The sequence below is a fragment of the Globicephala melas genome, chromosome 20 (assembly GCF_963455315.2).
Source record: "Globicephala melas chromosome 20, mGloMel1.2, whole genome shotgun sequence".
Classification (NCBI taxonomy): domain Eukaryota; kingdom Metazoa; phylum Chordata; class Mammalia; order Artiodactyla; family Delphinidae; genus Globicephala; species Globicephala melas.
Genome location: NC_083333.1, coordinates 8,873,128 through 8,897,606, shown reverse-complemented (window position 1 = coordinate 8,897,606; position 24,479 = coordinate 8,873,128). Strand labels below are relative to the sequence as shown.

General features: G+C 52.3%; 1 protein-coding gene across 1 annotated transcript in view; it reads left to right on the top strand.

Annotated features, from left to right (window-relative positions):
- ITGAE (integrin subunit alpha E) overlaps positions 1-24,479 on the top strand; it is a 45,823-nt gene that overhangs the window by 5,172 nt on the left and 16,172 nt on the right. Inside the window, exons 3-20 of the mRNA XM_060290773.2 lie at positions 2,723-2,814; positions 4,006-4,109; positions 4,461-4,578; positions 4,799-4,942; positions 5,354-5,469; positions 6,068-6,219; positions 7,434-7,587; positions 8,120-8,270; positions 8,779-8,846; positions 10,125-10,260; positions 10,794-10,936; positions 11,301-11,441; positions 12,109-12,345; positions 13,373-13,503; positions 15,154-15,284; positions 16,489-16,652; positions 18,074-18,202; positions 21,203-21,276. Coding sequence (XP_060146756.1) covers positions 2,723-2,814; positions 4,006-4,109; positions 4,461-4,578; positions 4,799-4,942; positions 5,354-5,469; positions 6,068-6,219; positions 7,434-7,587; positions 8,120-8,270; positions 8,779-8,846; positions 10,125-10,260; positions 10,794-10,936; positions 11,301-11,441; positions 12,109-12,345; positions 13,373-13,503; positions 15,154-15,284; positions 16,489-16,652; positions 18,074-18,202; positions 21,203-21,276 — 2,385 coding nt within the window. The remainder of the gene's footprint in view (positions 1-2,722; positions 2,815-4,005; positions 4,110-4,460; positions 4,579-4,798; positions 4,943-5,353; positions 5,470-6,067; positions 6,220-7,433; positions 7,588-8,119; positions 8,271-8,778; positions 8,847-10,124; positions 10,261-10,793; positions 10,937-11,300; positions 11,442-12,108; positions 12,346-13,372; positions 13,504-15,153; positions 15,285-16,488; positions 16,653-18,073; positions 18,203-21,202; positions 21,277-24,479) is intronic.

Sequence of the window (24,479 nt, the reverse complement as noted above, 5' to 3'; positions counted from 1 at the left end):
AAATAAATGGGACGATGCAGAGCGGAGTAACTGGGTTGTGAGGTGAGGCTGGTTGGAGAAAGCATTTGTGAGGAGGTGACAGTTAAGCGAGGCCAAGGAATGAGAATGAGCCAGGTTGGGGAGAGGGGGCGCAGCAAGGCAGAGGGCCCAAGCCGGGAAAGAGCTGGGGGCAGCCTAGGAACGGAAGCCAGCCAGTGCGGGGCTAGAGCTTGGAGAGCAAAGGATCAGGAGGGGAGTCTCAGCGGTGGGGAGGTGCTAGATGGTGCAGGGCCCCGTGGGCTGCAGCAAGGGCTATGGACTCGTCACCTAAGTGCACGGGAGGCAGCTGAAACAGGGCAGTGACGTGGTGTAATCTACAAGGGTACATTTATTTTATTTTATTTAAACAAATATTTATTTATTATTTACTTATTTGCCTGCGCCGGTCTTAGCTGAGGCACGTAGGATCTTTGTTGCGGCATGCATGTGAGATCTAGTTCCCCGACCAGGGATCGAACCCGGACCCGCTGCATTGGGAGCTCGGAGTCTTACCCACTGGACCACCAGGGAAGTCCCAAGAGCAAATTTAAAAAACAAACAACAGAAAAAAATAACAGGGGGCTATTACTACACACCAGGCAAGATGATGGTGGCAGGGGAAACAGAGAGAAGAGATGTTCTCTAGATATAGTTTGGAGGAAGAACCAACAGGGTTTACTGATGGATTTGATGAAGGGGATGAGCGAAAAGACGAAGCAAGGGTGCCCCCAGGCTTTGGACTTCAGAACATAGTGGTTGGTGGTGCCATGTATCGTGTCAGGGAAGATGGAACGGTTCAGTTCAGGCGATGGAGAGCAAGACCATAGTTCTGTTTCGAACGTTCTAAGTTTGAGATGCCTATTAGACAATGGGCAGTTGTTTATTTATTAGTTTCCTAGGGCTGCTGTAACAATTCATCACAAACTTAGTGGCTTAAAACAGCACAAATGACTATCTTACAGTTTTGGAGGTCAGATGTCCAAAGAGGGTCTTACTGAGCTGAAATCAAGGCATTAGCAGGGCTCTGTTCCTTCTAGAGCCTCAAGGGGAGGATCTGTTTCCTCACTTCCTTTGGGTTCTAGGCGCTGCCTGCATTCCTTGGCTTGTGGCCCCTTCCTCCATTTTTAAAGGGTCTGATAAGGACCCTCGTGATTACATTGGACCTACCCAGATAATCCAGTATAAATTCCCCAGCACAAGATCTTTAACTTAATCTACGAAGTCCCTTTTGCCATAAAAAGTAGCGTATTCCTGGGCTCTGGGGGTTAGGACATGGACTTCTCTGGGCGGGGCAGGTCATTATTCTGCTTTCTAGAGCTGCACTGGCCTGGCTTCTGGTGGAGGGATGCTAGCATTGCAGATATAAAGGTGGGAATGTCAGCATTGATAGGTGTACTGAAGCCAGGGATTGGAGGGGGGATCAATCACCAGGGAGAGTGTGTGGACGAGGAAAACAGGGACCCAGCCCCGGGACACCAGTGACATTTAGAAGTCAGACAGTGAATGAGCAAGCAAAGGAGTTTGAGAAGGAGTAGTGAGAGAGGTCAGGGGAACCAAAAAGAAAGTGGTTCAAGGGAAAGACGGTTACTTCTGCCCTGGGCTGTTGAGAGGTTGAGGAAGATGAGGGCAGAAAGGTGTCCCTTGGATCTGACGATGTGTGGACCACCGCTGACCTTGACAGGACCCGTCAGGGGTGGAAGTCAGCTTGGGCTGGGGTAAGCTGGGTAGGGCACACACACACAGGTGTAGATTTTATTATTATCCTGTCACCCATGGAGATAAGTGAATGATACATTTCATATTTTCTTTAAATGTCAAGTAACGGGAGATGAGGAAGTGGAAACATGACCTCGTTCCTGGCCCCCAAACCACTGTAACTCATCATGACCTGTCTCATCCCCTTTATAAAGCTTCCCCTTTATAAAGTCCTCTGTGGCTTCCTACTGCCCTCAGCATAAAACCTTGAACTTGGTTCAGTGTTATCAAGCTCAGCCTCGGACCCCTTCCCCAACACCCCCTACTCACAGCTCCTAGGATGGGGAGCTCTCTCCCTGTCTCGGGGCAGCCCTGATCCTCCCTGGGCAGCATGCACACGGAATGTTTAGGCTGACGCTGGCTCTCTGCTGTCTCCCTGGGCAGGGGGCAGAGTTTGCCATTGGGAATCACGTCTCCTGAGGCTGCCTTAACCAGGCTGAGGGGCCCAGAACCTCCAGTTCTGACCTGCCCCTAGGAGAGGGGCACAAGTGTGCTCTTCTCAGGAAGTGCTGTCACTGGGGCCAGGTGGGGCAGGCGCCCTTGCAGCCACTAGGAAGGCAACAGAAGGAAGGCTTCTGTCCCCAGCAGAAGCAACTGTGCTGCTGGTGGCTTCCTGGTTCCCCCCACCGCCATCAAAGAGCAGCGAGTGTTTATTTACCACCAATATCACCCCATTTCTGTCAGGGTGGGCCAGCAGGCAGAGGGGATGCATTTAGCCATTTCCTGCCTGGAGCTGTGCAAAGGTTGAGCCCATGCCTCCCTCGTAAGGCAGATCCACCATCCCGGGCTGGGAGCCTGCCCGCCTTTCCAGGTCTGGTCTTCTCCATAGTTTTCCCCACAGGGAACCTGTGGGTCTGTGGGCCTGGAATGGAAGGACTGAGTCTGGGCAGGTAGGGAGGAAAAGGGAATCGCTGACCAGCTCAACTTTGCTGCCGACTCTTTCGCTCAGGCTCCTGGTAACCAGCCCCGGGACCAGCAGGACGGCAGGGCCCCTGTATCAGTGTTCCCTCATTCAGGATGAGCTCCATTGCCAGCCAGTAGGTAAGTCAGCCCCTGCTCCCGGGAATGCTCCCAGGACCTCCTTTCTAGGAATCCCACTCATCCAGCCCAGCCATTCCAGTCTCTCCACCCTAGCCTCCACCACCAGCCACAGCAAGCCTTCCATCCTGGTGCCCAATCCCATCCCCACCCAACCCTAACCCCCAGCCCACCTTTCCGGACCCAATCCTAACAACAAAAATGAAACCTAAAATGGATGGAGTGCTTACAGAGTCACCTGACACTCTGCTAAGTGGTTCGCGGACTTTTAATCCTTAAAACCACACCATTTTACAGAAGAGAAAGCTACAGTTCAGAGAAGTCCTTTGGTTTCCACTATGACTAAGGTCACGCATCTGAGCAGCACCACAGATGCAAACCCAACTCCACCCAATTCCAAAACCCAACCTACCGCAACTCACCACGCCTCAATGGAACCCACCCCCGCCCCGCGCCCCTGCAATCTAACTGTAGCCATCCTAGCGCCTAGCATGGGGTCTGCCATATATTAGGTGCTCAATAATGCCGTTTGAATGAACAAAGGAATGGACCTAATTCGCTCGTTGACCAAACTCCTCCCATCCTGCCCAGCCCAACTGAAGGCCCACTTTGCTGACGACCGTTGGGCCATGTCAGGTGGAGTGCTGGTCTCTGTGGGAGGCGCTGTGTTGAACAGCCTCCATCTCTGCATCAGAAGGGCACACGGTCCGGCAGGGTGACTGAGTGATCCTGGGACTCAAAAATGCAAGTCTCCTGAGGCCCACAGTGGGGCGGGAGGGGAAGGAGCTACACTTCTGCCCCTGGGGATGTGGGGCAGTAAGATTCCCCAGAGACAGGACTTGGAGAGGGGAGAGTTCATTGGATTCTAGGGCCAGTCCCCCAGCCTCTTGCCATTCCTCCCTGGTGCTGCACACACCTGCCAGCTGCCCAGCAGCCCAGGGGCCCCTGGACGACCAGCACCAGGTCTCAATGTTTCTGGATCCCTATCACCATCTGTCGCAGGCTGGGCACAGAGCAGACATCACGGGGCATATGTTGAATGAGACACCGAATGAGCCTGGGAGAGAGGCCTGTCCTTGAAGGCCCCCCGCATCTAGCTTCTAGAGGTTGCTCTGAGTGGCCAGCTCTTCCTCATGGGGCTTTGACCAAGATGGCCCTGTGCTCTCTGACCTTGGCTCCTGGGTTGCCTCCCAGCATTCCTCCCTCCTTACCTGGGCCTCACTGTTTCAGAGAATGTCCCCATCCCAAAGGGGAGGTACCGTGGAGTGACAGTTGTCCGGAACCACCATGGTGTTTTGGTGAGTATGCGTGGCGAGGGAGGGTGGAGGGCCTTGGGGAGCTGGTGCTACCCCTGTGGTTGACCGTGGTGGATACCAGTCCTGACTGGCGTGTTATTCTCAGGGCTGAGCCCAGCTGTATCCCCAGCAGCCCCAGGGCTGACAGCGGCTCTGAGCTGGGTACTCCGTGTGACCCAGCACACTGACCCCGGCAGCGACTCCTACCCCTGGTGAGGGGTGAGCACGCTGTTCCCGCGTCCCCTGCCTGGTTGAGCCACTGGATTCTGACGTGGGGGTGTGGGTGTGGCTGTGACGAGGGGGCCTGGGCTGGGGATGACCCGGGCTTTCCCCTCCTTTCTCCCCCTCCTCTAGGTCTGCATTCAAGTGACGACCCGGTGGCCCCAGAGCCTCAGCTCAGAGCTCACAGGCAACTGCATCCTGCTGGCCCCTGACCTCCGTCCCCGTGCCCAGGTCTACTTCTCCGACCTTGGTAAGGACTGGACCCTCGTTGGACAGCTCTGAAGGGATATTCCGGGGTCTGCAAGAAGAGGCGCCAGCCCGTGGTAGATGCAGAGGGACACAGGCCCGGAGAGGGCAAGGCAGGCTTAGGCCCCATGTGAAGGAACCAGGGCAGAGCTAAGAGCAGGCTTACCTGTAGGTGAACGAGGAGGCCATCTGACTCGGAGCTCTTCCACGTGTACTTTTTAAAGAAAAATTACTGGACCCTGATGCCCCTGTGGATGCTGGAGACTGCTCCAGGAACAGAAAAGGCAGCACGGAGAACACAGCCAGGCTGCGCCGGGAATTGAAGGTGGAGGAGAAGGAGACAGAGGACGAGGACGAGGAGGCAGCTGGTGAGAAGAGGCAAATCTGGTCGCTCCCAGGGCTGTCAGAGCTGACTCCCTAGGCTGGAGACCTCCAGGGCTGAGGCGTGCCTAGGTCCAAGAGATGGAGAGCAGTGGCTGGATTCTACAGGCCTGGCCAGTCCCAGCCCTGTCTCTCTCCATCTTACAGCTGGGAAAACTGAGGCCCAGAGAGTGGGGGTGCTGGGAGTGACTCACGCAGCAAGTCAGAGCCTGAGCAGGTTCTGGCTCTCTCTCTGCCTCTGAGACAAGGCTTCACTCTTGGGAGTGGCACCGATGCCCTCCCTGAACTGAGCCCTCAGGGCTTGAACTGGGTGGGTGCCCTTCAGGGCAGGACGAGTTGCCCTCACTCCTGCCCCAGATGCCAAGCCTACACCTGACCTGTTCCCTGTCTTGGCCCAGGCACCGAGATCGCCATCATCCTGGATGGCTCAGGAAGCATCGATCCCCCAGACTTCCAGAGAGCTAAAGACTTCATCTCCAACATGATGAAGAACATCTATGAGAAGTGCTTTGAGGTGGGCTTCCCTAAGGGCTGGACTCACACAGCTTGTGTGTTATCTACCGCTGGGAACAAACCACCTCAAAACATCCACCAGCGATCTGCTCTCCTTCTATGGGTCAGCTGTTCGGTCTGGGCTCAGCTGGGTGGTTCTTTTGCTGGTCTTGCCTAGAGTTATTCCTGCAGCTGCAGACATCTGGTTGTTTGACTAGACCCTAAGATGCCCTTGCTTGTCTGGACCATGTGTCTCCAGCAGCCCAGCCCAACTCTTTCATGGCAAGCACTTTCCAAACCTCTGATTATATCACATTTGCTGATGTCCCATTGGCCAAAGCAAGTCACCTGGCCTATCCCGGAGTCAGTGTGGAAGAGGGGGACTACACAGGGACATGGATTCAAGGAGAAGTCTGTGATTCACTGGGAGCCATTACTATCATACCTTCCTCCACCCCCACTGGCTTAGAGATTTCCCTCTGCCTGAGTATTTCCTCCTGCCCAGAAACTGGGAGGAATGAGTGGATTCTTCCACTGCTTCCAGGCGGAGCCATCTAAGGGGCAGGGGTGGCCTTGGGCAACTTTGCCAAACTCCTTCCCTCTCGGCCCCTCCCCTGCAGTGCAACTTTGCCCTGGTGCAGTATGGGGAAGTCATCCAGACAGAGCTTGACCTTCAGGACAGCCAAGACGTTACAGCGTCCCTCGCCAGAGTCCAGAACATCACTCAAGTGGGGAGTGTCACCAAGACTGCCTCTGCCATGCAGCATGTCCTGTGAGTGTGAGGGCAACAGAATTACCTGTACCCCTGCCGAGTGCCAGTCCACGGCCCCGCCCAGAGGCTCTGAGGCGTCCTACCTGGGGAAGGGGCTGGACAGACTGTGTAGAGGAGAGGGTCAGGGCTCAGGCTCTTCCTTGGTGAAAGGGGACACTGTGAGGTCTTCCCACCCAGCCTTGGCTGATAGATGACACCCCAAGACAGTCCTCCAAAAATTCTTCCAAAGACTCCTCCTGCGAGCAGCAGTAGGGCACGGTGCTTATCAGAGCGGCTTAGTGGGCAGGCTCCCTGGGTTCAATCCCAGCTACAGTTTGTACTCGTGAGACCTTGGGCGAGTTGCCTAACCGCTCTATGCTTCAATTTTCTCACTTTTTTTTTTGCGGTACGCGGGCCTCTCACTGTTGTGGCCTCTCCCGTTGCAGAGCACAGGCTCTGGACGCGCAGGCTCAGCGGCCATGGCTCACGGGCCCAGCCGCTCCGCGGCATGTGGGATCTTCCCGGACCGGGGCACGAACCCGTGTCCCCTGCATCGGCAGGCGGACTCTCAACCACTGCGCCACCAGGGAAGCCTCAGTTTTCTCACTTTTAAAATGAGAATAATAGGGAATTCCCTGGTAGTCCAGTGGTTAGGACTTGGTGCTTTCAGTGCTGAGGCCAGGGTTCAGTCCCTGGTTGGGGAACTAAGATCCTGCAAGCCGCAAGGCGTGGCCAGTAATAATGATTAATAATAATAATAATAATAATAATAGTACTTGCCTTAAAATATGTACGGTGCATACCAGACTGCCTGGCATCTAAGTTCTATGTAAATCTTAGCCACTGTTTTTAATATCATTATTATTCCCACACATACACACGAGGAATAGACTCCAGTGCTGTCCAGCACCTTTCTTTTTCTTTTTTTTAAAATAAATTTATTTATTTACTTATTTTTGGCTGCATTGGGTCTTCGTTGCTGTGCACTGGCTTTCTCTAGTTGTCCAGCACCTTTCTATTGGGAGCAGGTGAGGGGTAAGAACACCTGTGTTGCAGCCTCACCTCCACGCGCGCAGCTGTGTACCCAGGGACATCACCACCCCTCTTTGGGCCTTTGTTCTCCCAGGAGGGCTCCTTAATCCTCTTCAATTCTAAAACAGGTCAGTGAATAAAATCTCCCCAGGGCTCAGTCATCCCTTTGGCAAAGTTCTTTCCCTTTACTCTCCCCGATTTAGAGACAACATCTTCACACCAAGCCATGGCTCCAGAGAAAAGGCATCCAAGGTCATGGTGGTGCTCACTGATGGGGACATATTCGGGGACCCCCTCAACCTCACAACTGTCATCGACTCCACAAAGATGCAAGGTGTTGAGCGCTTTGCCATTGGGGTAAGAACTAGGTGCTGGGGGTACCTCGTGACCCTGTGCAGCCTGGGGTGGCGAGAAGCCAGGGCTCCTAGAGGGGCTTCAGTAAGCAGCGTACCCAAACCCTGCTGCACTCACAAACACTCACCAACTTCTCTTCTTTCAGCCCCCGTGTCCCATGCACCCCGCACTCCCCACCCCACTCAGGGTCTTCCCCGCAGACGGCTCATTTCCCAGTGGTGGTCACAGCTCACTCGCCCAGCAGTGATGGGGAGAGCAGTGGACACCCTGGGAGCCCACAGGAGGGATGTCAGGGAAGGTTCCAGGAGGAGCGGGTGCTGAGCTGAGTCTCGGAGGACAAAGAGGAGTAGCTGACGTGGGGCACAGGGGAGGCGGGAAGGGCTCTGCAGGCAGAGGGAATAGCGTGGGCAGGGGTGAGGAGCTGGTGTGTTCAGGAAAACACACGTAGAGTGTGTGGGAGAACAGGGAGCAGGGAAAGAAGGAGGCCTGGAGAGCCCTCGCGGTGCTGGCCCACTGACCCAGGGCCTCTGTGCAGGTGGGAGATGCATTTAATAAAACTAGGGCGTACAACGAGCTGAAGCTGATCGCCTCGGACCCCGATGAGGACCACGCCTTCAAGGTGACCAACTACGCAGCGCTGGATGGGCTGCTGAGCAAACTGCAGCAGAGCATCATTAGCGTGGAAGGTGAGGCTCCAGGTCCCTCGCCACCCCTGTGTGGCAGCCCCCTCGGCATTCAGCAGGAGGCCCGAGGCCCACGCTCCAGCCCTACTCCTGTCCTCCCTCCATGTGGCACTCTGGCAACTCCTGTCACCTCTCTGAGCCTCAGCTGTTCCATCTCTAAAAAGGCAACAATATCCCCAGCCTTCCTCACTTCCCCCAAATTCCATGAAACTCTGATGAGAAGCTCTTTCTGGTGCTGGAGGAAGAGGGGTGACTGGGGCATGATTCCTGCTCCCAGGAGCTCCCAGGTGAGGAAACTGAGGCCCAGGAAGAGGGAGGGGATGGCCCTCTTCCCAGCTATGCTGCCAGCAGCTGCTCAAGCAGGACCCGGATCTCTACTCCAACCTGATGCTCGTCCCATCCTACCAGAACCTCCTTCCCTCTGGGAAGAGGCCAAGCCGGACCCTTCCCCGACTTGGTTTCTCCCTTCACCTTGGCCCACAGCAGTCTCACTGGGCTTCTTGGCTTCCAGGCACGGTCGGAGATGCCCTCCACTACCAGCTGGCACAGGTCGGGTTCAGCGCCCAGATCCTGGACGAGGTACGTGGCCGACTCAGCACCAGGCAGGCTCTCCACAGAGGAGGGGCCCCGGCGACCCCCAGGGACTCAGGGTCCCCTGGCTCTCAGTGCCCTGTGCTGAGGCCTCTGAAGGAGCCAGTTTAAGATTTTTTTTTTCATAGAGATTTTTTGATGTGAACCATTTTTAAGTCTTTATTGAATTTGTTACAATATTGCTTCTGTTTTATATATTTTGGTTTTTTGTCCCCGAGGCATGTGGGATCTTAGCTCCCCAACCCGGGATCAAACCTGCGTGCCCTGCATTGGAAGGCAAAGTCTTAACCACTGGACCACCAGGGAAGTCCCATGAAAGAGCCATTTTAGGACAAAGGAAAACACTTCTGTGTGCTCGCCCTAACCTGGACCTTTGAGGTCGAGGAGAGAGTGGCCCTGTTTATAACAGGAGGTCATTTCGTCCTGCGCTCAAGGATTAAGCAGCTTCCTTAACACAGACTGGTAACACCCTGCCCTGGGTGGGCTTGCCTACCAAGCCGGGTACTTCTCCCCACCAGAGGCCCTGTTCCCCACAGACGGGCAGTGAGGACACCGTCCTTGCATGTGGTGGAAGCACGGTTAGCACATCACTCGACACAGGTGGGCCTTGGGTGCCAGACTCAGGCTGTGCAGACTTGGAGGACATGAGCCCCATTTTGCTCAGTCGTACTTTTTTTAAAAAAATTTATTTTAATTAATTTATTTTTGGCTGTGTTGGGTCTTCGTTGCTGCACGTGGGCTTTCTCTAGTTGCAGCGAGTGGGGGATTCTCTTGCGGAGCATGGGCTCTAGGCACGCAGGCTTCAATAATTGTGGCACGAGGGCTCACTAGTTGTGGCTCACAGGCTCTAGAGCGCAGGCTCAGTAGTTGTGGCGCACTGGCTTAGTTGCTCCGCGGGATGTGGGATCTTCCCGGACCAGGGCTTGAACCTGTGTCCCCTGCATTGGCAAGCGGATTCTTAACCACTGTGCCACCAGGGAAGTCCCTCAGTCATACTTTTTTAAATGCTCAACATCTGGGCCCCGGGTTGGATTTCTGCCCCAGGGGTTGCTGGTACTGGAGGGACAGCTGCCCTGACAGGGTCATGGGTACAAGGCAGGAACCCAGTGTCTGCCTCTCGCCTTCCTCCTACGTCTCTGGCCGGGTGCACTGAATGCCCCTCATCCCCCCTGCAAGGTTTGCTGTGCTGGCAGGTAGACCCGATGCCACCCTGGCTGGCCCTGGGTCCCTCCCGCTCAGATGGCCGCCCACCCTTGTCCCCTGCAGGGGCAGGTGCTGCTCGGTGCTGTAGGGGCCTTCGACTGGTCGGGGGGCACGCTGTTCTACAACATGAGCAGCCGCAAGGGCCGCTTCCTGAACCAGACAGCGGTGGATGCCAAGGCTGTGCAGTACAGCTACCTGGGTGAGGGCGGGGCCTGGAGGCTACCTGGGTGTGGGCAGGGCCTGTACAGGGACACAGGCCGCTAGTGCACTTCCTAGCTGGGGAGGGCCCAGGTCGGTCACGTGGACCGAGGGAAGGGCCCCACTTAGGGAGCCTGAGGCTGAGAATTAGGCCTGCTTGGTACCAAAGCGCCAGGTCCTGGCAGCTGCCTAGGGAGGTAGGGCCTCTCCCTTAGTAATGGCGGTGGGTGCCCCTTCACCCCTCCTCAGTCTTCATGCACTGCGTTTGTGATGAACGTGCGTGGAGTGTATTTTGAGTGAAGCTGTGTGTGTGCTCGTGTGTGTCTATCCCATCTGTATAGTGGGACACATGTGTGTGAGCAGCCGCATGGGTAAGTAGAGCCACCGCTGACGATTTTAAAAGGATGAGGAAGATAGTCTCTCCACGTTTGCCTCCCTGCCCAAGCTACTTCGAAGTCCTGGCTGGGAAGGGGGGCGGGGCACAGGAGTGGCCCGGTGGGAGATCCTGATCACAGTTCCACATCCCCCCCGCAGGTTACTCGGTGGCGGTGCTGCACAAGGCCTGTGGCCTCTCCTATGTGGCAGGGGCTCCACAGCACAAGCAGCAAGGGGCTGTGTTTGAGCTCCGGAAGGAGAGCAAAGAGACCAACTTTGTACCAGTGCTGGAGGGCGAGCAGGTACTGCTGGAGAAGGACCCCCGCTCCCGTTATTACAGATAGGGATCTGGAGGTCCCAGAGGGAAAGGGGTGGGCTCCAGGGCACACAGTGGCTTGGGGACCCAGCCTGGGCAGAACTCAGGTCTCAGAACTCAGCCTCTGCCCCGGCTCTGCGTGTCTGAGCGCCAGCTGGTTTCCCCCATCGTGGGGGATCAGGCTGTTCACCCAGTCTCCTGTGTTATTCTGCTGAACACATTGATCTGGTCTGACCCGAAGCTGGTGGCCCAGGAAGAGCAGGAGCAGAGGCCTAGCATTGCTGAGGGCTCTGGTGGTGGCGGCTGCCTCCCCGGCACTCCCTGTGAGCTGCGTTCCCTCTGGCCTGTAGATGGGGTCCTATTTTGGCTCTGAGCTGTGCCCTGTGGACGTCGACATGGATGGGACCACAGACTTGTTGCTGGTGGCCGCCCCGTTTTACCACGTGCAAGGCGAGGAGGGCAGAGTCTACATGTACCGTGTGAACAAGCAGGTGGGACAGTCGCCATCTTCGCAAGCTGGCCGAGGCTGTGGCTGCTCGGCCTGGGGCCGAGGGGACAGAGGCTGGGAGCGCCCCGGCCCCGCCTTGCACCAGAGGGCGGAGATGGGGAGCTCAGGGTGGATGGCAGCCTGGTGGGGCGACTGCTTCCCTCCGTCCCCTCCCCCACTTTCTTACGTTCCCCACCCCATCATCTCATGTTGAGGATGATGACATCGCAAATAGCTGCACGGTTGACAAAGCACATCCTGTCTGTGATCTCACTTGTTTCTCACAGTAACTATGGGAGGTAGCTGTTACTCCCATTTTACAGATGAGAAAACTGAGGCTCAGTGATGTGGAGACTTGCTTCAGTTTACAGAGCAAGTGTGTGGTGGAGCCAAGGCGAGAAGCCAGGCCTCCTGATCGCCAGCCCAGTACCCCAATCATGGGAGCAGAGGGTTGCAGCTCTTGGTCCTGGACTGCAAGGCAGGAGGACTCCAGCTTCACCACTCACTCACTGTGCAGACTTGGGAAGGTCTCTTGCCTCTTCTGAGCCACAGGCTCTCTCCCTGCTGGAGAATCAGAATCAACAAGTCCTTGAGCATGCTCCCTGGGGTGGCAGTGGGGTGGGCACCCTGCATCCCTGTCTTGAGGGCTGAGCTGCCTCTCTGCCTTACAGGATGGTTCCTTCTCCTTGGTACGCACGCTGAGTGGCCACCCCAGGTTAACTTATGCGCGATTTGGCTTTGCCATGGCGACAGTGGGGGATATCAGTCAGGATGAGCTCACAGATGTGGCCATCGGGGCCCCCCTGGAAGACTTCGGGGCAGATGATGGTGTAGGCTTCGGCAGCGTGTACATCTACAATGGACGCTCTACCAACCAGCTGGTTGACCTCGCTACCAACCAGCCACAGGTGATCCGCAGGGCTCTCTCTTGCCTCTACTCTGGGACTCTGACCTTCCCCAGATATGATGGCCTGAGACCCAAGCCAGCTCCAGTCCTAAGTGCCAGGCAGGTCCCAGAGGGTTGAAGGACAGAAGTCACTTGGAGGTTCTCACCTCAGACCCTTCCAGTGGGGCTAGAGGTTGTGGCAACATCCATGTACTTTCCTGACCTGTGACTCCCTCCTTCTTTGGCATTCCTGACCATGGACCTGCCTCAGATCCTCTTTCCTCTCTCTGTCCCTTCTCTGGCTCCTGTCTCCCACCCAACCCCTCCCCCCACCCCAAGCCTAGCTCTCACCCCCCAGGAATCCATTGCCAGCTTCCACGCTCCATCTTTTATGGGCACTTTCACTCACATCCAGCTGCAGTTTCTCTCCAAGCTTCAGTCCTGTGTGTCCAGCTGCTCCTGAGCCCCTCACCTGGATGGCTTCCAGCATCTCACTCTCAGGATGCCCAACTGAAAGCATCCTCTTCCCCCTAGACCTGCCGCTCCTCTGAGCCCTACCCCTCCACGGCTCACAGCAGAAACCCGGGCTAATCCCGGACCTCAGCTCAACGTGTCAGCCTCTGCCTCCTAAAGATCCTGCTGTCTCCCAAATCCAGCCCCTCCTCTCCATCCCCACCACCCCTGCCCTGGCTCCTTCCTCTTCCCCATCTTCCACCCTGTGCTTCAGTGGTGTTTCTGAAATGTAGTTCAGAGCCACCCTCGCCTCAGCCCCACATGAGGACTGCTTGTGCCCAGTACTCCCTGTGCCCCCTGCACTGACCCCTGACTGTTTCCTGGGACGACCCTACTCTTCCCCACCCCCTGCTGTCCTTACTCTCCCTGTCAAGCCCCACCCCCCTTCAAGCCTCCCTGGGAGAACCTTGACGTTTTCTTCCCAGTTCCTCAGCTGATGGCTCCCTGGGATGGGGACAAAGGCTAATCTGCTGATTGAATTAAACCAAAAGGAAACCCCTTTCCCTCCCTGACACCTTGTGTTTCTCGATCCACAGAGGATCAGAGCCTCAGTGGTGGCCCCAGGACTGCAGTACTTCGGCACGTCGGTGGCAGGTGGCTTAGATTTCAGTGGCGACGGCCTTGCTGACATCGCTGTGGGCGCTCTGGGCCGGGCGGCTGTGCTCCGGTAGGGGTCTGCTCTGGCAGCTTCACCCAGTTGTCCTGCCCTAAGTGACCTCGTGAAGACACCAGGCACTGAGGGGAGGGAGTAAGCGCATGGTTAAGGGCGCCGGCTCTGCCCAGCTGGGTTTGAACCTCAACTTGCACTTAACGGTGTGCCCTTGGACAGAATTTCTAAGTCCCAATTTTCTTATCTATAAATGGGAATAACAGTGCACCTACCTCAGAGAGTTATGAGGACTGAGAGGATCTATGCAAAGTATTTAGCACGGTGCTCAGTGGTGGCTGCTATTATTACTATTAATTTCAGAGCTTCTGTGCTCCATCCCTAAGTGAGTGATCTAGTCCCATGGCTATAAATAATCTGGCGGGGCACCAATCTGCCCTGTGCTCTCCGCGAAGCTCCAGGCTCGGCTGTTTATGCAACACAGGCATCGCAAAGTTACCACGTCTAAAAATGGACTCACCAAAAAAAAAAAAGTCAAAACCAACCAAACAAAAAAGGGGACTTCTCTGGCGGTCCAGTGGTTAGGACTCGGTGCTTTCACTGCAGAGGGCGTGGGTTCAGTCCCTGGTCAGGGAACTAAGATCCCGCAAACCCCATGGGGCAGCCAAAAAAAAAAAAAAAAAAAAGGACTCATTCCTACCCGCCCTTCCTTCTCCCCACCTGCCCCTCCCTGGGCTTCCCATCTCAGCAAAGGGTGCCATTTGTTCAGGATAAAAACCCAAGAGTCATCCTTGATTCCTCTTTTTCCTTTCCCTGCCATCCCACCAACGAGTTTTGGTTGGCTCTACCTCCAAAGTACTTCCTAGTAGTTCATGACATTGTCACCTCTCGCCTGGACCACTGCCATGGCATCCTTCCCTGCTTTCACTCCCTGTGCTCCGTTCTCCACACAGCAGCCAGAGAGACCCTTTCATTCTGCTGCTCAAAACCCCTCAGTGGTTCACACTTAGAGTAAAATCGAAATTCCTTACCATGGCCTGGCCCTGCAGACCCCTCCCTCCCCGCCACTAGTTACTATTCTCTGTCTCACTAATTGTGCCCCAGTTATGCTGACTTTTGTGTTCCTCAAACAAAGCAGACTCATTCCTACCACAGGCCCTTTATATCAGCTGTGCTTTCTGCCTGTAATGCAGTTCCCCTAGATCTTCACAGAGCGGGCTCTTTCTTGGTAACAGAGCTCAACTTAAATGTCTCCTCATTTGTGAGGCCATCCCTGACCACCAGCTAAGTAGCCCCCAATCTCTATTACCTTATCCTATTTTATTTATTTAGTTAGTTAGTTATTTTTTGGCCACACTGCGCGGCATGCAGGATCTCAGTTCCCTGAGCAGGGATCAAACCCGGGCCCCCTGCAATGGAAGCACAGAGTCTTAACCACTGGACTGACAGGGAAGTCCCAATCCTATTTTATTTTTATCATAGCATTTCCTGTACATAGGATTTTCCTGTTTCTTCTTGTTTATCTGCTTGTTGTCTGTTTTCCCACTAGAGCAGGGCTTATCTCTTTCCCTGTAGTATCCTGAAGACTCAGAATAGCACTTGGCATAAGCGAGGTGTTGAATGTATATTCACTGAATGAAGGAAGAGCCCAGGCACCGATCCAGAAGTCCTGTGGTCCCTTCTCATGGTCCTCTTTGCTGTCTTGTTTAGCTCAAGACCTGTGGTTCGTCTGAAGCTGTCCATGACCTTCACCCCCAAGGCACTGCCCATTGGCTTCTACAGCAGCGTGAATGTGAATTTGTGTTTTGAAATCAGCTATGTGTCCCCAGCTGCTGAGTCAGGTAACAGGCAGCCTAGCTGACCCGTCCAGTGCTGTGGTCAGTCCCTGTTGGCTTCAGTGGGGGGCAGGAAAAGAGGGCTGAGTGGGGGTGGGGTGTTACGAAATCCCTCTGTTAGACTTTAGCTCCTTTGACCTTAGGTTCAATTTAATGGGAACCGCCCCAGAAAAGGGTGATCTGCTGTCAAGTCCACACTCTGAAGGGGTCTCTCTGACCCTGTTGGGAAAAGGGGCACTGGATCCCTTCCTTGGGTGGAAGGGTTGAGTTTCTGAAAGGAGACTCAGAAGAAGGCCGGCACTTGTGCATCTCCACCTACTGTGCCCACACCTGTGTGTGCGCAGGGCTCCCGAGAAGTACCTGTCCTCTCTCTCCCTGATTTACATCTTCTCCCCTTCCCTGCTCACCGTGTCTCCCTGGCCCAGGGGGACTGGATAACCTGCCAGCGGCCTGGCCTCCCTTCCCATCCGCTTAGTTGGCACTGGTTGGGAGAACTTCCAGAAGGCATGGCTTTCACAGCCCAGGTGCTCACCGCCAACCCAAGAGATCCCCGCCAGAACAACCCCCCAGCAACCGTCCCCAGGGCTTAAGCTCTCGGTAACAATCCTGGGGATGTCTTCCTGCAGGTCAGCATGTGCTCTCCCATGGAGGCTGGCTTTCCTGCAAGAGCCCATGATCAAATCTGTTAAGTAGGAAAGGGCAGGCCTATCCGTTCCAGCTGTATAGGCTGAAAGGTTCAGGCCACAGAGCCCGCATGGCAGCTGCTGGGTGGCTGTGTGACACTGGGAGGGCGTCTTTCACTCTCTGGGCCCTGGTTTCTTTTCTCCACAGTGAGGGAGCTGGCCCAGGTAGTCTACAAGGTGCTTCCAGCTCTGCTGTCCTCAGGTTTTACTCTGTGGTTTCTCTCTCTATTCCTTGACTTTTTGCTCCTCCTCATTTCCCCCCTCAATCCCAGCCTCCTCCCTAAGCGCTTCTTCCCCTAGGGAAGCCTGACTCAGCCCCTGGGATGTGCTGCTCCGGGTTTGGGGCTGGTGCACTGAGGGACCCTAGCTGGGTGCCGGAAGACATGAGAAAAGTACCTTTGAAATGAAGAAGCAGCTTGGGGAAGCGCCTGCGTGGGGGCGCCACTCAGGAGGGACTCATGGGAGGGCCCTCTGTCTGGGGCTTGCCCATCCCAGTCTCATCAGGAAGACGTGGTCTTCATTCCCAGGCCTCAAAGAGACCTCTCTGAACTTCACTTTGGACGTGGATGTGGTGAAGCAGAGGAAAAGGCTGCAGTGTTCAGATGAGAGGCTGTGTCAGAGCTCCCTTAGGGAGTGGGGCACGGGCCCCCGTCTCTGTGAGCCCTTCCTGCTGGTTCCCACAGAGGGAGAGGTAAGTGGAGGAGTTTCCAAAAAAGTCTAGAGGCGTCTGTATTGTTGAGAAAAGAACTGAGGTGCATGCAATGAAGCACATGTACCCATACACACAAATGAGGCAACTGAAATAATCATAATAGATTAAGAACCAGATGATGGGGGAATTCCCTGGCGGACCAGTGGTTAGTACTGTGTGCTTTCACTGCTGAGGGCCCGGATTCAATCCCTGGTCAGGGAACTAAGATCCCACAAGCAGCACGATGAGGGCAAAAAAAAAAAAAAAAAAAAAAAGAACCACATGATGGCATGGGAGGTGGGAGGTGGGAGTTATGGTACCATAAATCCAAATTAAAGAAACCTACCGAGGGACTTCCCTGGCGGTCCAGTGGTTAAGACTCCTCACTTCCACTGCAGGGGGCGTGAGTTCGATCCCTGGTTGGGAACTAAGATCCCGCATGCTGTGTGGAGTGGCCAGAAAGAAAAGAAACCTACCGAAATTGAACACTAAGTAGATCTCTGAGCTTCCTAGAAACTGGACAAAGAGGGAAATTCTCTAATTGCTGACATTTTTCTTGGTAATAAATTGGGAATAACAGGGCTCCTTCCCTCACCTGATAATAAAAGTGGGGCAGAGGGCCCTTGCATGAGTCAACATCAGAAAACCTGAACGAGAGAAAGTAGAAATAGAAAGACAGAAGTTGTGATTTACAAAAGTTTACTCCTGACAGGTGTGCCTAGAGACATGAAAGATGTATTTGTCAGAACCCAGAGCCTGACAGGACCCAGAGTTGTGGACCTAAAAGGATCATTTATTCCAATAAACTCGTAAATTATTCTTCTGACTACACATCTGTTCCCATGTCTGTTGATTGTTAAATGGATTAAGAACGAGTTTCTAGCAAATCTATGGCTTCCTTAAATACAAGCATAACTACCTTTTCCACCTGGGAATCGTGCTCACCTACTCTCAGGTGTTCAAAGCTCCCACCTGGCAAAAAGGCTCAATAAACAAAGAGAATGGCAAACAGCATGCCAGCCCATCTCCTGGTCTTCAGCTTTTATTTCTCTAGTATATCCTCCGTGTTGCTTGGAGAACGATCTTTGTAAACACAGATGTGGCCATGACTCTTCCCTTTCGTGGCTCCCCTTTGTACTCTGAATAAAACCCGGGCCAGTTTTTAACTCCTAATGGCCAGAATCCCGTTGTGATTGGGGCAGGAACCATAAGGAGTTACGGTGCCCGAGGCCATGGCAGATCAAGGGAGGTTTTCCCAGTGCTCTTGGCAGCCGGGCCTATTTGGAAGAAGCTTCGGAATCCTGGCTTACCACTTTCATTGTTTATTTCTTATTGTGACTGCATCAAAGTTAAAAGTATTCTCCTTGTCATCTTCTCCCCCACATCCAACTCCAACCCTGCCTTCCTTGGTGACTCTGCAGCTCTGTCAGGAGGACTGCTTCTCCAACATCAGTGTCAAGGTCAGCTACCAACTCCAGACCCCCGAGGGCCGGAGGGACCATCCCCAGCCTATCCTGGACTTCTATGCTGAGCCCTCTGCCATCTTCCAGGTGACTCAGCTTGGACCAGACTCTCCTGGGAGCCATCCCCCTAAAAGTACCTGCTCCCCTGTCTTCAAAGAATGTTAAAGTTGGGAGGGTCTTCAGACAGCATTTAGGCCCCTCACTATACAAACAAGGATATAGAGTTCCTGAGATGGTGTTAATTTGCCCAGGACCTCACTGGTGGGTAATACACGTCTCCAAACCACCCCCAAGGCTCGTTCTTTCATGTTCACAAAAAGTGCCTGCTACATATTTAATGAAGCATGTGAATACATTGCCCACCTTGGCAAGAGTCTCTGATAACGGAGTGGTGAGGGGTGGGGACTGGACTGGAGCCCACCTGCCCCGCGCTGCAGAGAGGATGCCCTTTGGCATACCTGCCTGCCCAGGTCCTGCCCAGGCCTTCAGGCTGAATGGCCCACCAGACCTATACCCTAGCAGATGGATAGTGTCACAAAAAACTTTTCTCATAACTACAGGAAATCAGAGAGGGAAAAAAAACAGTAAAGTTTCTTGATTCTATGATATCTAAGGAGATTTTGTTCCCACTCAGGCCCTGGCCCCCTGGGGTATTCTGTCAGTATTCATTTAGACAGTCTTATGGGGTACAGAAAAATCAGCAGGATCAAAGAAGGGATAACATGAGCATTGAAAAGTAATAATTACAGTTAGCTGGAATGCATTGAACCTCCAAAAGTAAAAATAAGCCAAAAGTAGTTCATGCTGGCACAGAAAAGCTTCAGGTAGCAGAAGTATATTTCTAGGTAATCATAGGACACTCACAACTGTCCAATATTTGTACAAGAATGCTCTATATTAATTCAGTTATATAAGCCTTTAGCTCCAGTTTTGGTTAACACCCAATGCATCAATCACGAAAGGTAAATAGAAATAAGAGAACAACATCATCAGGGTGACTGTTCCTATCGCTCGTCTGCCCAGGAAGAGGGAGGATCAGGTTCCCGATGAGCAAAGATTCTCATTTTAATTTTTTAGGCAAATTTATTCTAAATTTATAATAGTATATTAATTTTCTAAATTTTTAAAATTTGGCATTGACACTTAGATGGTTCAGAAAAGACTGGGAGAACTAATAATAAAGTTTTGTCAACAAAGCAGATTATCACTAATTATATATATTCTGTTTTAAGAAAACTTTAGTTTGAAATACTTTGCTTACTAAGAAGTTAGAATTGTCCAAAGAATTCCCATCCTTTATCCAGATTCCCCAAATGTTAACATTTTAACCTTTTATCACATTTGCTTTATTCTCTGTCTCTCTCTCTCTCTATACAAAATCTCATGTACATCTTACACATATACATATGTAGTCTCAGAAATTTATATTTCTGAACCACTTGAGAGTTAATTACAGATACGATGCGTCTTTACTCCCGATACTTCAATATGTATTTCCTAAAAAACAAGGACACTCTCTTACATAACCACAGTACAATGATCCAAACCAGGAAATTTACAATGATGAAATACTATAATCTACAAACTTTATTCAAATACCACCAGTTGTCCTATTAATGTCCTTTTTAGCAAAAGAAAAAAAATTTTTTCTGGACCAGGATAGTTCATTACTTTTGTTTAGTCTCCTTTAATCTTGAATAATTTCTCAATCTTTCTTTGTCTTTAATGACCTTACATTCTTGAAGGGTACAGGCCAGTTATACTGTAGAATGTTCCTCAACCTGTCTTTGTCCGATGTTTCCTCATGGTTAGATTCAGGTTATGCATTTGGGGCAGGAATATCCCAGAAATGAGGTCTCACCCCTCTAAGTGCATCGTATCCGAGGCACATCATGTTAAATTTGCCCCATTCCTGGTGCTATTTCCCTTTGTAATTAATAAGTATCTTATGGGGAGATGCTCTGAGACTATGCATATATCCTGTTTAACATCCATTCAGGATTCTTACCTTAATCAACTATTAGTTTGATGGTTTGGCAAAGAGGTTTTTAAAGAAATTATCCCACTGATAAAATGGATGAGGAGAAATGATTTGCTGTTAGGTTAGGCACATAGATGTTTCCAGAGAATGAGTTCTGGCTGGGAGCTTAGGGTGTTATAATCGTGCTGAAAGAGAGCAGGCTGCTTGGCTGTATTAAAAACAAAACTAAAAAAACCTGCCCCCAATTGTTGACCCAGTCAGATAGAGCTCCAAGCTCTGACTCCTGTGAACTGCATCTCCCTTCTCTGGGAAGCAGAAGGTTTTCTTTCTAGCTCTGGGCTCCCATTCTAGCTCCAGGTCATGGAAACAGTCCTTGCTGCTGTTTAGTAAAGCTGCTGCGATGGTCACTGGCTGCTGGGAAGATAAATGCAGAGGTTCCCCAGTTAGAGAGCTGCCTGTGCTTCCTTCAGAATAAAAAATAGACCAGCTCCTTTAGACAACCTGATTTTTCAGCCTGAGCTGGAGCTTTTCAACCTTGACTGGGCCTTTTGGACCCAGTGCGACTTTCTGAATTTGTTTGGTGTAGGCAAGATTGCAAGGTGGAATATTTAACCTACAGAGAAGACTAGCCATGGGGGTAGAGGACCTCACGGGACTGGACCTTGACAATATTTGGTTATTTACCCCCTTTTGTCCCCTGCTGTTGCTGCTCTACTTAAGAGGACTAAGGAAGCTTTTCTTCACCTGGGTTTTCCTCCCCCAAATGTTCAAAATAGTGAGTTGTGAGTGTTGCTGCTTAATTAGCATAATATGAAAGCGGCAGGCATTCCCACCGTTTCACGAAGGTCACCCCATTTTTGACCTTGGCCAGTGGCCTGACGCATGGTACCTGTGTTGTAGGACCAAGCACATCCCCATCCCTGACAAGCCAAGGAATGTCACAGTCACAGCTCTCACGGCCTTGTGGACACAACCCCAGCCTGTCAGCCTTCACCTGCACTTCTCAGAGTCAGCAGGAGGGACAGGAATGTGCTAAGGAGATCATGAAGCAAGGCGGGGATGGCGGGGTCTCTGGGCTGATCCTGCCCCTCTCTGTCTGGTTACAGCTGCCCTACGAGAAGGCCTGCAAGAATAAGCTGTTCTGTGTCGCTGAGCTGCAGTTGGCTACCACCCTCTCTCAGTGAGTTGAATCCAGTCGTCACGGTTTCTGCAGTTAACTTCCTCCTGAAGGCTTACCTGGGCAAACCCCTCCCCAGGATGGACCGCTCACTTCCTCCCCCTTCCCCTCATGGCCCACAAAGGGCTTCTGCACTTATTATCTCTTGCTTCCCCACCCACCCAGTGAGGGAGGCAAGACAGAAATTTGTATTCCTATTTTATAGATTAGGCAACAGACTCAGTAGTTGAGGGCCTGTGTGGGGTCACATGATCATTGGGTGGACTTACACCCAGGTCTCTGGACATCCCAGACAACGCTATTTTCGTTAACTCAGTGTCTCTCACTCCTAGGACCACCTCAGTTAGAGGTAACCTCTTCCCTGGCTCACCTCTTAACCAAATTCCTTAATTCATTGCATATTTATGGAGCATCTCCTCTGTGCCCAGCACTCTAGGTGCTAGAGGTACATCAGTAAACAACACACAAAAATCCCGGCCCTCCTGGTGCTTTTAGGGGGAGAAGGTAATAAGTCAACCTTGTGTTGATGAGATGTATCAATACTATGAAGAGAAAGAAGGCAGGGAAGGGGGGATGGAATGCCGGGGGGAGGTGGGGTGGCAGTTTTAAATAGAGTGGTCAGGAGAATGTTCACGGAGAAGGTGACATTTGGGTGCATGCAAGGGGAGGTGGAGGAATGAACTCTGCGGGTGTCTGAAGGAAGAACACCTGTAAATGCCCTGGAGATGGGAGGAAGAGCCAGGACACCGGCATGGTTGCAGTAGTTGAGGGAGGGAGAGGTCACGTGAGGGGAGGAAAGGTCATACGTGGCTGCATCTCCATGAGGACTTCTACCACGAGCTGAGAAGTCAGAGGGATGACATGACCATGCACTTTAACAGGATCATTCTTGCTGCTGTGTTGAGAGTAGACTGTAGGAGCAAAGGTGGAGGCGGGGCAATGGTAGGGAGCTACTGTAGGAACTCGGGTGAGAAGTGATGTGACTTAGGCCAGGGTGGTAGCAATGAAAGTGGTTATATTTTGAAGTTAGAGCCCACAGGATTGGATGACAGACTGGATGTGCGGAGTGAGAGAAAGAGAGGGGTCTAAGAAGTCTTTCAACGCTTCAGCCTGAGCATCTAGGACTGTGCTGTCCAATACAATAGGCTCTAGTCACACTTGGTTATTTAAATTGAAATTAATTAAAATTAAATTTTAGTTCCTTAGTTGCACTGGGCCCATTTCATGTGCTCAGGACCCACATATGGCTAGTGGTATTAAACAGCGCAGAATAGGTCATTTTCAGTACTGCCAGAGTTCTGTTGGACCGCACTGCATTCTAGAATGATGGTGATGTCAAGAACTGAATTAGGGAAGCTTTTGGAAGAATTGTTTTGGAAGGCAGGGTGGGGAGGAAGAGATCATGAGTTTGGTTTTGGACATGTGGTGGTTTTAAAATGCCTTCCCTGACTCCTAGTGCTGTGTGTGTAACATGGCACTGATGGCCAGCTGGCCGGAGTTGGCATCTCTGGGGAAGAGCACTGTTCTCTGAGTCCTGGTAAGCCTTCTCATAGACATTTGCAGGACTTGTGTTTCAGATGTGGATGGCTTAGCGCTGCCCCTCTCAGTCACTAAGGATCCAATTCAAGGCTTTTGAGTGCTTTGGAAGCCAGCCTAACAAGGAGACGCAGTTGTTTCTAACAGGGAATTAATTACAGCGGAGAAAGCCCTCCCAGCCACGTCCTTGTGAAGTAGACAGTGAAACAGCTGGCCCTACATCACCCCCTAGTGTTCACAGCCAGCAGTCTCTTCTTTTTTCAAAAGTATTGAACCTAATCCTTAGCAACCAAATGTCTCAATGGCTTTGACCGTTTTTGTGAACATGGATCTCCTAAAGAATCTAAGGGAGGCTACAGAGCTTTCTCCCTAGAAGATCACACTTGCATCCACTGGTGTTTGCATTTGGGGCCCTCTGAAACTGCCCCGGCCCTCAGGTTGAGAACCCCTGGTAAATATTCCAGTGACTCTCAGATCTCTCTCCTGGGCTCTAGAACAGGATGCCTTACTGACATTTCAACATCTCTGCCTTCCTGTCCTCTGGGCACCTCTCATCATGCCCTGGACTGAACCCATCTGATCAACTTCTGCCCTCGGGTCTTCCCCCTGTGTTCTCTCCCTCACGACTAGCCCCACTCGGTCATCCAAGCTGGAAATTCAGGAGGCATCCTCGACTCCTCTCTCGTTTTTGTGCTGCTTGCAAGCACGGCCTTATCACCTCTGGTTTCTACCCCCTGCCCATCCCCACTACTACTGTCTGATTTCAGGCCTGTATCATCTCCCAGATGGATCCCCACACAAGCTCTGCCTCTGCCCCCTCTAGCCCTCCAATCTATCCTTTTCTCAGCTGTGATAAAAACAAAAACAACACAACAAGACACAGGTCACGTTACTCTCGAGAGCTGCACATTCCATCTTTGAACCTTTCAGAGGGTTAGAAAGTTTTCTTTGTTGTTAATATGTTTCCCTGTAGGTCTCAATTACTGAGGGGCCCCATGGTGCCTCAGCAGATGGAAAGAAGCACTTACACGTCCCCAAGTCTTCTCCAGGCTGAACAGATTCATGTTTTAACCCACAGCCTTTAAATTGGAAGGGCCGGGATGATGTTGTGGGTGGGAAGGCTGAGGCCAAGACAGGGGCAGGGGCAGCATCTGTCCCCCGTGTGCTATTTCTGCCATGTCGAGCAGGGTGTCTGGCACAGAGAAAGTCTTCTGTAAATGTACGTGAGATGGATGAATTTGGGTCACGAAGTACGTTGCCTGGGGTCACAGTGCGTTGGTGGTAGAAAGAGGGTTTAGATCCAATTCTCCCAACTCCCTTTTGAGGCTGCTGGACTTCAGGCAAGTCAGTTAGCCTCCCTTGGCTTCTGATCCCTTCTCTATAGAACAGATAGCAACCGTACTACTTCATAGGGTTATTACGAGGATTAACTGAGCGTGTGAAGCATTTAACACAGTCCTTGACTCATGGTAAACATTACGTGAATGGTCATGTCACACAGCAGCTGAGGTATGGCAGTCCAGATGTTTGCTTACGTTGAGGGGAAGAAAATCTAGGCTAAATGTATCCTTTAAGCAATTTATCTAAGGAGTTAGTTTAAAAGGTGCTGTTGTATTGCACTGAGGTTTGTACAGATTAAATAAACTGGTAACATTTATCTATTTGCCTAC